The following is a 12,217-nucleotide window of genomic DNA, read 5'->3' as shown; positions in this document are numbered from 1 at the left end:
ATTCAGGCCCTTGTAGCGCAAAATTTAGTATTTTGGTCTAAATAACCCAAAATGTGACGTCCACATATGTGGACGGGAAGTCCTGGGAGGTTAAGGAGCTCAGAAATGACGCTCTGCTGCCACCAAGTGTCCACAGTGGGCAGTTACACACAGAGTGCAGTCCTTTGCCGTCTCCTGGCCATTCACGCAGCACGTCACAGCGTTCCCACGCTGTCATGCTCAGTTTTCTCATCATCGCTCTGGTCCAATCATCTTCCTGCCTGCCTTCTGTGAGCCAATCAGCTTCTGTTTCCTGTGCTTTGAGTCTTATCACTGTCAGGCTCCAAACACTCAAACAAATGAAATTTAAGGTCGAACAGGAAACAGTCATTCAATTCAATTCAATTTTATTTATATAGCGCCAAATCACAACAAAAGTCGCCTCAAGGCGCTTCATAGATACAGAGAAAACCCAACAATCATTTGACCCCCTATGAGCAGCACTTTGGCAACAGTGGGAAGGAAAAACTCCCTTTTAACAGGAAGAAACCTCCGACAGAACCAGGTTCAGGGAGGGGCGGGGCCATCTGCTGTGATTGGTTGGGGTGAGAGAAGGAAGACAGGATGAAGACATGCTGTGGAAGAGAGACAGAGATTAATAACAGATATGATTCAATGCAGAGAGGTCTGTTAACACATAGTGAGTGAGAAAGGTGACTGGAAAGGAAAAACTCAATGCATCATGGGAATCCTCAGCAGCCTACGTCTATTGCAGCATAACTAAGGGAGGATTCAGGGTCACCTGGTCCAGCCCTAACTATATGCTTTAGCAAAAAGGAAAGTTTGAAGCCTAATCTTGAAAGTAGAGATAGTGTCTGTCTCCCGAGTCATGTGAGCTCAGAATGAAACGAAGGCCAAACAAACCTACTGGGCTGACTTCAACATTTTCTACCTGCGTTTATTCGTGTGAACATAAAAATGAAAGACCTCGCTTTTTATCTGCAGTGACTCATTTCTATTGTCATTCTCATTTCAACAGGTTCGATGATCTTTCTCCAGCTCAGTGGAACCATCAACACGTTACAGAACTACAGAAAGAACCAAAAATGTTCTTCAGCTGACATCATCACTGTGAGTGTGAGTCCAGCACAGTGTGGAGCGTTTTAAATGTAAAGAAGAGTTGAGGTTGAAGATGAAATCACACGCAAACACAGGAGACGATGTGTTACTTTATTTTTTTATTAGTGAATGAGTCTTTAATACAGGTACTTGAAGGACGCGCAGGTCTTCTCAGTTTAATAAATACACATTACAGCGAAGACTGAAACTCTGTGACAGCATCGCATCAGGACAGGAAATGACCTCAGCGTGACGAGCAGAGATGAGACGTCCTGTCTTTGTCAGCACTTTCTCTTCATGCTGTTACAGCACACACACACACACACACACACACACACACACACACCAACTTCTTTATGTCAGGGAGAGCAGGCTGATATCGTAGCATCCATCCACCTGCAGCACAGAGAACCACCATCATCACTCTGCTCTCATTTCTAATGACACACACATGCTCACACACACACACACACACACGCTCACGCACACACACACACACACACACACACGCACACGCACACGCACACACACACGCACACACACACACGCACACACGCACACACACACACACACGCACACACACACGCACACACACACACACACGCACACACGCACGCACACACACACGCACACACACACACACACGCTCACGCACACACGCACACACACACACACGCACACACACGCACACACGCACACACACGCACACACACGCACACACACGCACACACACACACACACACACACAGCACACGTGCCTTCACAAAAATGTCATTTCAGATCATTTGATAAACTAAAATGTTCATCATCTCTGAGAACATGAAAAACGAGCTAACGGCCAAATGTTATTACATCACCTCCATCATGAACACACTCATTACAGGACAGATGAGGCTGACTGTGTGTTTCACTCACATCGAACCGTCCGATGGATGCTGTCGTCTGATTGGTCTGCATCACCTCAGTCAGAGCCCACATCTGCTGGATGCTGGAGGATACGGTCTGCGGGTCAGGGAGGCCCTGAGGGACACACGGGGACACAATCATGCTCCTTCCTGGATCATAGTTAACATTTGAAGCTGAAGCTCTGAATTAAATCAATTAATAGAAATCAGAACTCACGTACTCAGTCACATGACCAAACAAAAAACCCTGACCACACGAGCATCTGAGACGCCAAAAGCCCATGTCATCAGGAAGTAAACGCACTCGCTGGCGTCTCTTTAACCTGCTGGTAATCAGACCGCCTCACAGCGCCACGAGCTGGCGTGCGTCACTGATGAGCACCAAATGCTCTGCTACGGACGTCGGTGATGCGAACTCAATTCAGTTTGATTTATATAACACCAAATCACAGCTACAGCGGCCTCAGTGTGCTTTATATTGTACAGTAGACCTACAATAACACAGACAGAGAAACCCCAACAATCATATGACCTCCTATGAACAAGCACTTTGGTGACAGTGGGAAGGAAAAACTCCCTTTGAACAGGAAGAAACCTCCGGCAGAACCAGGCTCAGGGAGGGGCGGGGCCATCTGTTAGACGTGTTTCTGCTGGTTAAGCTGAAGCCGCCAGACTGCGCTGACAGAGGCGGTGATGTTATTTTTCACAGTCACACGAGCGTCTGGGCTTGGAGATGAGGCGAGGAGTGAGGCAGAGCTGGTTCAGCAATCAGATCAGTATCCTCTGCCTCTGCTTGAAGGAGGCCGAGGACACAGTTTCATATCTCATCTGGCCCAGGAGCTGGAAACCATCGCCATGGGAAAGGACGGCTTATCTGCAGCCACCGTGACCTGACTCTGGATCAGCAGGAGCAGCTGGACCTGCCGGTTTACTGCTGCCTCCATCGGTTAGTTTGTTTCTTCAACAGCAATAAAAAGCTCTGCTCCTGACTCACAGTTAAAAACGTGTCACAGAGGTAACCTGTAAGTGAGCTTAGAGGCTATGAGAGCCTGAGGTCAGCCAGAACTCGTTGATCCTTCCTCCTGTTCCAACTAAACTAAACTCTTTGTTCAGCTGGATTTGCTTTTTGCCTTTTTAATAGTTTGTTTTTCCGGAGTCACAGACAAAAAGTAAGAAAAGCTTCTTTCATTTGGAAGCTTATCAAAAACAAATCAGAGCCCAGAGGAAGACGAGCTGCAGAATAATAAAACCCTCATTTGCGTTTCAGCCCTGAAGAAGCTGAAATTGAATTTAAGTATGAAAACTGAGAAATGAGCTAATAAAATATGCAGCAAACTCCCATCAGGCTCTCAAAGCTCGGCGCCCTCGTGTAGACAGAAACACGGTGCGTACCTCCAGATCGGGGTGCTGGTCAGTGAGGGTCAGGTCAGACAGCCAATCAGAAACCTCCTTCTCTGGGTCCTGGAACGAGGAAGAGCGTTTGTTAAACTCTGCAGTCGAGTTTCTGTTACTTTGTTGTTCAGTTGGATCTCTGCTTCAGTTCTCACTCTGGCTCCACCTGCTGGTGGTTCAACAGCAAACCCCAACACCCCCCCACCGATCCAACCCACAGCTGCAGGAACCACTGCGGTTTATTTCTGATTCTGACGTCAGTTCAATCCTCAGCACGTGGCCCGTGCAATACAGTGCATGACTTTTTCACCAGAATCACCACGGCAACTAACATATCACCTATGTTCAGGGTGCCGTTAAAATCAGCCGGATGCAATTATTTACAGCATGTTGGGTGGTTTTACCTGTGGAAGGTAAACCAGGTAAACTTTGCTAAACCCACAGAATGAAGCTCCAGCTCTGTGTGTTTAACCCGGGCTTTAGAAAACGTCTCAAAGTCGCTCTGCTTGATGCTGATCTGCTGCTGAGTCTCGTCACACTGCTGGAAACACGCAGCACACACCAAGAACACCTGATCAGCCAATCACATTCATTCACTGTGATCTGCACCTGTCCTTCCTGTGGGACCAGAAGCTTTAATGTTTAAATGGACCCAGTTTAAAGTGTCTCAGCTCTAATGTGCAGCCGTCACCTCAGAACCAAACAGCAGCACTGAGCGCGCTCAGAGACAAAATCATTCATTTACCGCTCTGTGCCAGAAATCACCAGATTAACCTGCATCTTCATCATTTGTCTGATGTACTGTTAGATTTTTATGTTCTTGATAGATTTTATCACCATTTATCATCTAATAACGTCTCTGACCGGAGCAGCTGACACTCGCAGGGATCATTTATTAGCATGTGAGCACCCTCAGAGCCTGAGGAGGAGGCTACGTGTATAAGCTGTGAGGTGTTCCAGTTCAAATCACGATAGAAGGGCTGGCACCACTGCTCCACCTTCTCACACATTTCCTTAAATGTGGTCCACTGACTGCTGCGAATCAGTGGAGTTCAAACTGGTTTAAACCTTCTGGGAGAGCCAGAAAAAGGCCCTGTGAGCGCAGCTGCTTAGCAGACACAGTGTAAACACAGAGAAGCATTTAGCAGCTAAAGAGTGCCAGGCGGGGTCAACAAAACATCCTCCACCTCAACTTCAAATATCGCCCATCTGCCCGTGCTGTGAGGAGTTACTGAAACTTTGACTCTCCTCCCTCTCCTGCACAGTCATGGTGTTGTGATGCTGGGTTGGACTGGAAGAAGCACTGACGTTTCCCTTCAAAGTGACAGCGTGCTGATGTTACCTGAGGGCCTGAGTTATATGCTCTCTCACTGAGTCTGTGATTAATGTCACTTTACCTTCCTGCACTCCTGACTCCGCTGCACGTTAATGACAACATTAGACAAACTCACCGGCTCCGTGTGAGGAAATATTTTAATGTCTTCAAGGCTGAAGGTTAACCAGGCCAAGGACGGCTGCCTCAGGATCAGCCGCGCACACACCACGTGATCCGGCTCCACCTGCATCTGAGGCACGAACGACAGCAGAGGAAAACCGGCTCATCAGAATACATGATCCACTCATCCATCCACCCATCATCCATCCACCCACCCAAGGGTGTGGCCGCCTCCCATCCGTGGCCACTGGTATAACACAAAATACAAAAACATGGACCAAAGTTGTTGAAGAACCAGAAGCTGCTGTGATTCTGATCAGAACGTTTTCGCCAACATTTCTTCAAATCATTCGAGTCCTTTGAGTCCCGACGAGGTGCAAAAATCAGTGCAGCAACAGAACACAATGAATCTCCCTCAAGGCTAAATGTGACGAACACTAAACCCATAAGAAGTGACTGAACATAATTTATGCTATCACAGTTACCGTTTAAACTCATCAGCCTCGCAGTGCCGACTGAAGTAAACAAAAATGAAATCTCCATTCACCACCTGGCTCTATTTGCATGGAGAATAAACAGAGGAAATGAAGAATAAGTCACTGTGTGTTGTCTCCAAACTTACAAACTTATTGTGAGTTTCTCAGGGAGCCGGCTGGCTCGACGCCACCGCAGCTGAGAGGGAAAACAAACTGGAGCCGGCTGTGGTGGTTTTTATGCCCAGCGGGATGCATCGATCTACAGATCTGACGATTGCGGTTAATCCTCCTGTCATTAGCAGAGGCACAGCAGCTCGGTCTGGCAGCACAACAGGCGGCACGGTTTTCTCAACTTCTGCCATCAGAAGCGAGGAGGCAGAGCGGCTAACGAGACGCTGCTCTGCGGCCCGTTTCCTCTCGTTTCTTTACAGAGCTGCTCCCAAACTTTGACCTGCAGGGCCTTTCTAAACCTCTGGTGGGTTGTCACACTGCTTTGTGTAGGGCCACTACCTGTAATACTGCAGGTAACACCTGATCACACCTGGCGTGATTAGTTGGAGAAACATTGTTGCCCCTTTGGTCTCAAACACATCTGGTATAATTCAGACATGTGATATCAGCTTCTCATATATTTTGACTTCCTGTCCTGCAGCTGGCTGAAAGCTTCATTTCTGCTGGCTGAGTCATCACGGTCACTGATCTTTATATCAAAGGGTCAGCGTTAGTGTTTTGGCTAATGCCAAGCTGGTTTCTGGTACTAGATGAGACCATGTTTAGATGAGAGGGTAATATGTAGAGTCTAGGGAGACCGACTCTCGGCTGGAGCCTCTGCTGGACGGTAGAGGAACTGCAGGTTCAGTGATGATGTTTTTCCTGATGTGAGTTTTGTTATGAGCTGAGAATTGTCTTACGTCTAAAACTGTGGAGGACAATGATACATTTTAAACACACACCGTTATCATGTTTACATCCAGGGAGATGTTTGTTGCACAGAGAGCAGGAGAACCAGTCAGTGACGTCCATGTTTCAGAGGTGGAGTAAGAAACCATCCTTTGTCACTAAGAGCCTGACGCTGTTCATCACACTTCCTCACAACAACAGTATCTGAACCCAAACAACCATATTAACCCTGAACAGAGTGTGGAAGGTAGAGTAAAAAATCCTGCAGGAAAACGAAACAAGCGCATAGACAGAGATCAATATGAGCTGTGAGCCTCCAGCCTCCTGCACTGCAGAATTTCAGCTCGCTGAAAACAGACCTCAGCAGCAGATGTCTCAGTTTCTCCTGGTGTCATAAGTGCAGCAGTTTCTTTTAACTAATGGAGGTCATTCCTTAATTATTTAACAATGACCTTGGGTTGAGTTTAAAAAAAGGTCTGATATAAAAGAAAACTACTTTTGATGTCAAGGTTCCTCCTCAGCACGCCTGCAGCGTTAAAGGTCATCACAACAGGTGTGGCTCTTTGATGCACCGACAGCGTGAGGACAGGTTACTCTGTTGTCAGTCATCATGTCCAAACTAAGCACAAACTGTCTAAAAACGAATGCAACATTATAAAAAACTAAAAACAAGTTGAATGAAAAATAGCACGTGACCTGCAGCGTTCCCTCACATCCTCATATACGACCTGCTGGGAAGGTTTGACTGAGAGATCAGATCAGTAGGAAACAACCGGTTTATGCATTTTAAGATAAAAAAGAAATGCCTTTTAAATTGTTTATGATGACATGATGCCAGAATGATTTCCAAGCTACATTCAGGTTTGAAATGAGTAACGTTTGAACTCAGAGGAAACGACGTGTTTCTGTACAACAAACTTATCAGATGCTAAACAGGAAACACTGATCATCAAGTGTTGTGAAAAGTTCAGGTTTTAATCTTCAGCAGTTTTGCGTTTCTGCAGTCGAATATGTTTATGGCTGCTTTGTCGTTAAACCGTAGCAGTGACTGAAAAGCCAGATTTAAGGTGAGAAGAGGTGAAGCCCACCTGCGTCCGGTGAATGGTGTAGTAGTCCTGGGAGCCCCCCTCAGTGTGGGGGTTGTCCATCAGGGGCAGGTCTCTCACGGCCGTGCACCACTTGGCGGGGGCCTCCTGCTCGGGGTTCCTCCTCAGCAGGCGCACCGTCACGTAGGCTGTGTAGTAGTTCTTAAAGGTGACCTCCTCGATCTGGAAGAAACGCAGTGATGCAGGAGAAACATCAGCTCCCAGCACAGCTCGGATATTTTAGATATTTAATTTCTATTTAAAAAAGACTGAAAACCAGAACTAATGACAGCAGATGTGTTGGATTCAGCACGAATATCAGAAAAAATCTGCAGAAATTTGACCTCCTCAGGGCTCGAGATCACTTTAATGGGAAATATTATTTAATAAGGGCTTCCTTTTAATCTGTGAGTGCATATATGTAAAAACCTTCCACACAGAGAGACGCTAAACTCCAGAAGCACTCCTCATTAAATACTCTCAACTTTTCCCTTCAGCCTCCGCGGCTCGCCTCAGCTTGTCCTTCAGGTCTTCTAGTCACAGTCACGAGAACAAAAGCTTTGGATGTTAGCTTTATCTGATGTTATAATCTGATTAAAAGAAACATTAAATTGTGACTTGATTTGTATTTTGCATTTCTGACTGGAACACAGGGCTGCTGACAGGAATAAAAGAAAGTTCCTTGGTGATGTGCTGGATGAAGTGAAACTTCATTAAACCACGCTGGGCCTGGAAGGGAAATGCCTCCCATCCATTCTGGGTCTTAACCTATTATCTAAGAAACGCTGTATCTGCCAAATCTCTGCATTAAGGCCTAAACGGAGCGCACAGCTCGCTGCTGAAAACTCCTTTGTGCATTAGTGGCTCCAGGCAGACGCCTTTGAAGCTCGCAGCTTTGAGCTAATGAGGAGTCACTCTGCATTAAAGACGACTTTAAATTAGGACTAAATGCTGAAAAGTGGGTCAGCACCCAAAATGTTTGAAGTCGCTCCCAAGACAGGAGCACAGCTCTCTATTTAAACAAATGCTGTGAGTGCGTGCGCTGCTGCTGAGAGGCCCAGATGGAGGGATGTTCTGCTGCTTTCAGGTTTTTAACTTTGCTCTGGGGGCAAAAGACAACAAACAGAACTTTAGTGACGTCTTTCTCCAGCAGCAGAAAATTAACTTCCAATAACGAACACAAACAAAGTCAGGCTGCACGTAATAATTACTGTTACTGAATATCTTATTGTGAAATCGTGTCATTATTTTGTCTAAGACATGTGAACAAACAGTAAAAAGTATCTAAGAGTGTCTGGATGCATGTTCAGTAATGCAGGTGATGTGAGAAAGTCGATTGTGTCGGCCTGGACGCAGCGTTTTCTCAGGCCTTATAAACCGTACAGCTGCGTAACAGCCGACACCAACACCACTGACTAACAGTGAGGCGAGATCTGCTTCATGACTGTTAATGTGCAAAACTGCAAATCACTCAACTGAGATTGATGGGGGACATTTTACAGTCAACGTGAACAATAAACAGCCACGGATCAGTATTTAAGGTGTGACTCATCATCCACTGGAGCACCAACGGAGAGAAAGACAACTGCTGCCTAAGCAAAAGCCCTTTAACAGGCATAACTTACAAAATAAAAGCCTTCTGTTGTGTGTTTTCATTATTTTTATAGATTAATTATTAGCTTCTCTGTCTGCAGCTTTTCTTTTACCTACAAAAACATCCTTCAGCTCCACTGTGTGTCAGCGCATCAACATCCTTCTTGTTCTGGCTGTTGATTGGTTCTTTGATTGGAGCCGGAGACAGACACCTACTATTATGATCATCATGACTCAATTCAATTTTATTTATATAGCGCCAAATCACAACAAAAGTCGCCTCAAGGCGCTTCATAGATACAGAGAAAAACCCAACAATCATATGACCCCCTATGAGCAAGCACTTTGGCAACAGTGGGAAGGAAAAACTCCCTTTTAACAGGAAGAAACCTCCAGCAGAACCAGGCTCAGGGAGGGGCGGGGCCATCTGCTGTGATTGGTTGGGGTGAGAGAAGGAAGACAGGATGAAGACATGCTGTGGAAGAGAGACAGAGGTTAATAACAGATATGATTCAATGCAGAGAGGTCTGTTAACACATAGTGAGTGAGAAAGGTGACTGGAAAGGAAAAACTCAATGCATCATGGGAATCCCCCGGCAGCCTACGTCTGCTGCAGCATAACTAAGGGAGGATTCAGGGTCACCTGGTCCAGCCCTAACTATATGCTTTAGCAAAAAGGAAAGTTTGAAGCCTAATCTTGAAAGTAGAGATAGTGTCTGTCTCCTGAATCCAAACTGGAAGCTGGTTCCACAGAAGAGGGGCCTGAAAACTGAAGGCTCTGCCTCCCATTCTACTTTTAAATACTCTAGGAACAACAAGTAGGCCTGCAGAGCGAGAGCCAAGTGCTCTAATAGGGTGATATGGTACTACAAGGTCATTAAGATAAGATGGGGCCTGATTATTTAAGACCTTGTATGTGAGGAGCAGGATTTTGAATTCTGGATTTAACAGGAAGCCAAAACAGGAGAAATCTGCTCTCTCTTTCTAGTCCCTGTCAGGACTCTTGCTGCAGCATTTTGGATCAGCTGAAGGCTTTTCAGGGAGTTTTTAGGACTTCCTGATAATAATGAATTACAGTCGTCCAGCCTGGAAGTAATAAATGCATGAACTAGTTTTTCAGCGTCACTCTGAGACAGGATGTTTCTAACTTTAGAGATGTTGCACAAATGGAAGAAAGCATAGAAGTTGATAAAGCCTCAGGAGGATGTCAGACAAAAAACATGGAGGATGCTGTAGGTAACTGATCATGTGAGGCACTCGGGGGCTCTCTGCGTTTGCTTACATTAACAGGCTTTCCAAACGGGAGGTTGACGTCGACGACACAGACACCGGAGTGAGCCGTGTCTGCTTTGGCATCTCCAATCTGCAGGTAGACCGGAGCTTTGACAGTGAAGTTCACAGGCTTGGTGTCGTCAGGGGTCCCGCTCATCGTCTGGAAGAACAAATGAGAGGTCTGAAGTGAGTGACCTGTCTGCCACACAAGGTGAGTTCCCGCTTCTGTTCTACAGCTGATCTGTGGTTTCTGAACGCTTCTTTACGCGCCGTACAGCTCGGACAAATAAAGCTAAACCTGGGCCTAGTCCTGCAGTCTAATGAAAGGATCAGGAGGACAGCTGTCAGTGCTGCAGCTGCAGATGTGCGCGCTCTGTCAGCACCACGGACAGCGACGGCACCGCCGCTGGATCCAGTTAGCACAGAGGCTAAAAGCTCCACAGCTAACCGACGGCCAAGCACTGTCGGTGATTTCAGGCTAAAACAAACCGAAGCGGAAAAGCTCCGCTGCTTCGGGGCTCACCTGTCCGTGTTTCAGAGGGCTCGCAGTCGGTGGAGGTCAGCAGAAAGATGAAGAAAAGGCCCAAATGAACCGCTGAAAGTCGCAGATGTCAACATGCTAAAGAGAATCAGTTTTGCTTCCTGGTTGTCACCATGGCGACCGGGGCAGTCTAAAAGGGCCAGCAGTATGTCAAAAAAATTGAAACCGTCCCGTCAATGGAGCTGAAACCAGAAAATATACGTTTTTGCTTGAAAAATTATGAAAACTTTTCATTACGTATCACAAAGGGTGGTGGGTGCCATGATATCAAACTTTCAAAGTAAAAGCTATTGGTTTCTTATAGAAAGACTCGTATACTTTAAAATATTTCATACTTTTCCAAATGTTAGTGACAAGAAGTCATCAGGACATTTCAAAAAGTGTCGTTCCTACCCCCCGCCCGCCATTACGCACTCCTCAGCATAAAAGCCTTTGGTTAGTTAGTGTAACTTACAAAATAAAATCCTTCTGTTGACCGGAAGAGTCTTAAAGGGCCAGCAGCCCTCTGAGCCGCAGCAGTCTCCTCACAGATGGAGCCTGTTGTTCAGTTTATAATAATGTGCAGGGGCAGAACGAAGGCGAGTGTGGGCCCCTTAAAAAGTCCCCCCAATCATAAAGAAGTTTAACTGAGGTCCTCCCACTGTTTTCATGACAGCTTGGCAGATCACATCCAGCTTGCCTATGATCTCTTTTTATTAAATCAAATCATTCTACACCTAACACTTTAAAAAAGAGAAAAAAGAAAGAAATACAAAGAAACAAATAAGAAAACCATAAAAAAAAAAAATTTGAGTCTCCAGTTCTGGTCAGTCTGTGTGATTATAGCCCCGGTTTCCTGCTCTTCCTCTTCTGCTGAAGTTAAAAGAAAAGAAAAGAAAGAGAAAAGAAAGAAAGAAGCTCATCTGCTTCAGGGATGAACTGAGCGCTTCTGCATTCTTTGGTCGTAAGAATGCAGAAGTTCCTGTTGTCTTTACATCACTAAAAGCAGTCTGTCCATCCTCCTCTGACCTCTGATGTCAACAAGACATTTCCTCCCAGAGAACTCCTGCACACTGGATAGACATGAGAGATGTTTGAGCTTCAGCAGGTCACCATGACCACACCTCCAAGTCTGAAACAGTGGGTTGCTGACATGTTATTGGCTGATTATATAGTTGTTAAAATGAGCAGTTGAACAGGTGTACCTAATAATGTTGCAGGTGTGTACATCATAATCCTGTATAGAAACATGCCTGTACTTATTTACAGACACCTACCACAGGGCCTGTCCTGTGCCACAGTCCAGTTTACAGCAGTGAAAATGTGCCACTGTTCTTTCCTTTCATCCTGTGTGAATGTGACGCAATATTTGGAAGAATTTTTGGTTGTTTGTTGATTGATTTTAATGTATTTTGAATGCATTTAGTTTGCATTGTTGGTCCCGAGACACTGCGCTGTGACTGCTGCAGCACTGATTTAGTAAAACTCGTGTTTCTTTATTTGATTTTGCTTTGCTAAGACGAGTGTTTATATATGCCGCC

At 45.8% G+C, this 12,217-nt stretch overlaps 1 protein-coding gene across 2 annotated transcripts; it reads right to left on the bottom strand.

Moving 5' to 3' along the window:
• Nucleotides 1-1,204: 1,204 nt before the first annotated feature.
• nicn1 (nicolin 1) lies at nucleotides 1,205-11,544 on the bottom strand. Of its 2 annotated transcripts, none has more exons than XM_080890547.1 (8): nucleotides 11,152-11,544; nucleotides 10,680-10,879; nucleotides 10,167-10,316; nucleotides 7,295-7,474; nucleotides 4,847-4,960; nucleotides 3,396-3,464; nucleotides 2,014-2,118; nucleotides 1,205-1,494 (listed from the first exon to the last, which is right to left on the bottom strand). In XM_080890547.1, the coding sequence occupies exons 3-8, from the start codon at nucleotides 10,311-10,313 to the stop codon at nucleotides 1,453-1,455; spliced, it is 657 nt and encodes a 218-aa protein (XP_080746673.1). In that variant the 5' UTR covers nucleotides 10,314-10,316; nucleotides 10,680-10,879; nucleotides 11,152-11,544; the 3' UTR covers nucleotides 1,205-1,452. The 2 variants fall into 2 exon arrangements, with proteins under 2 accessions (XP_080746673.1, XP_080746672.1); XM_080890546.1 differs by lacking the exon at nucleotides 11,152-11,544 and adding an exon at nucleotides 11,033-11,137.
• Nucleotides 11,545-12,217: the final 673 nt, after the last annotated feature.

This window comes from Rhamphochromis sp. 'chilingali', assembly GCF_963969265.1.
Source record: "Rhamphochromis sp. 'chilingali' genome assembly, chromosome: 9".
Taxonomy (NCBI): domain Eukaryota; kingdom Metazoa; phylum Chordata; class Actinopteri; order Cichliformes; family Cichlidae; genus Rhamphochromis; species Rhamphochromis sp. 'chilingali'.
The sequence above is the reverse complement of the archived record's forward strand: the minus strand, read 5'-3'. Positions and strand labels throughout refer to the sequence as shown.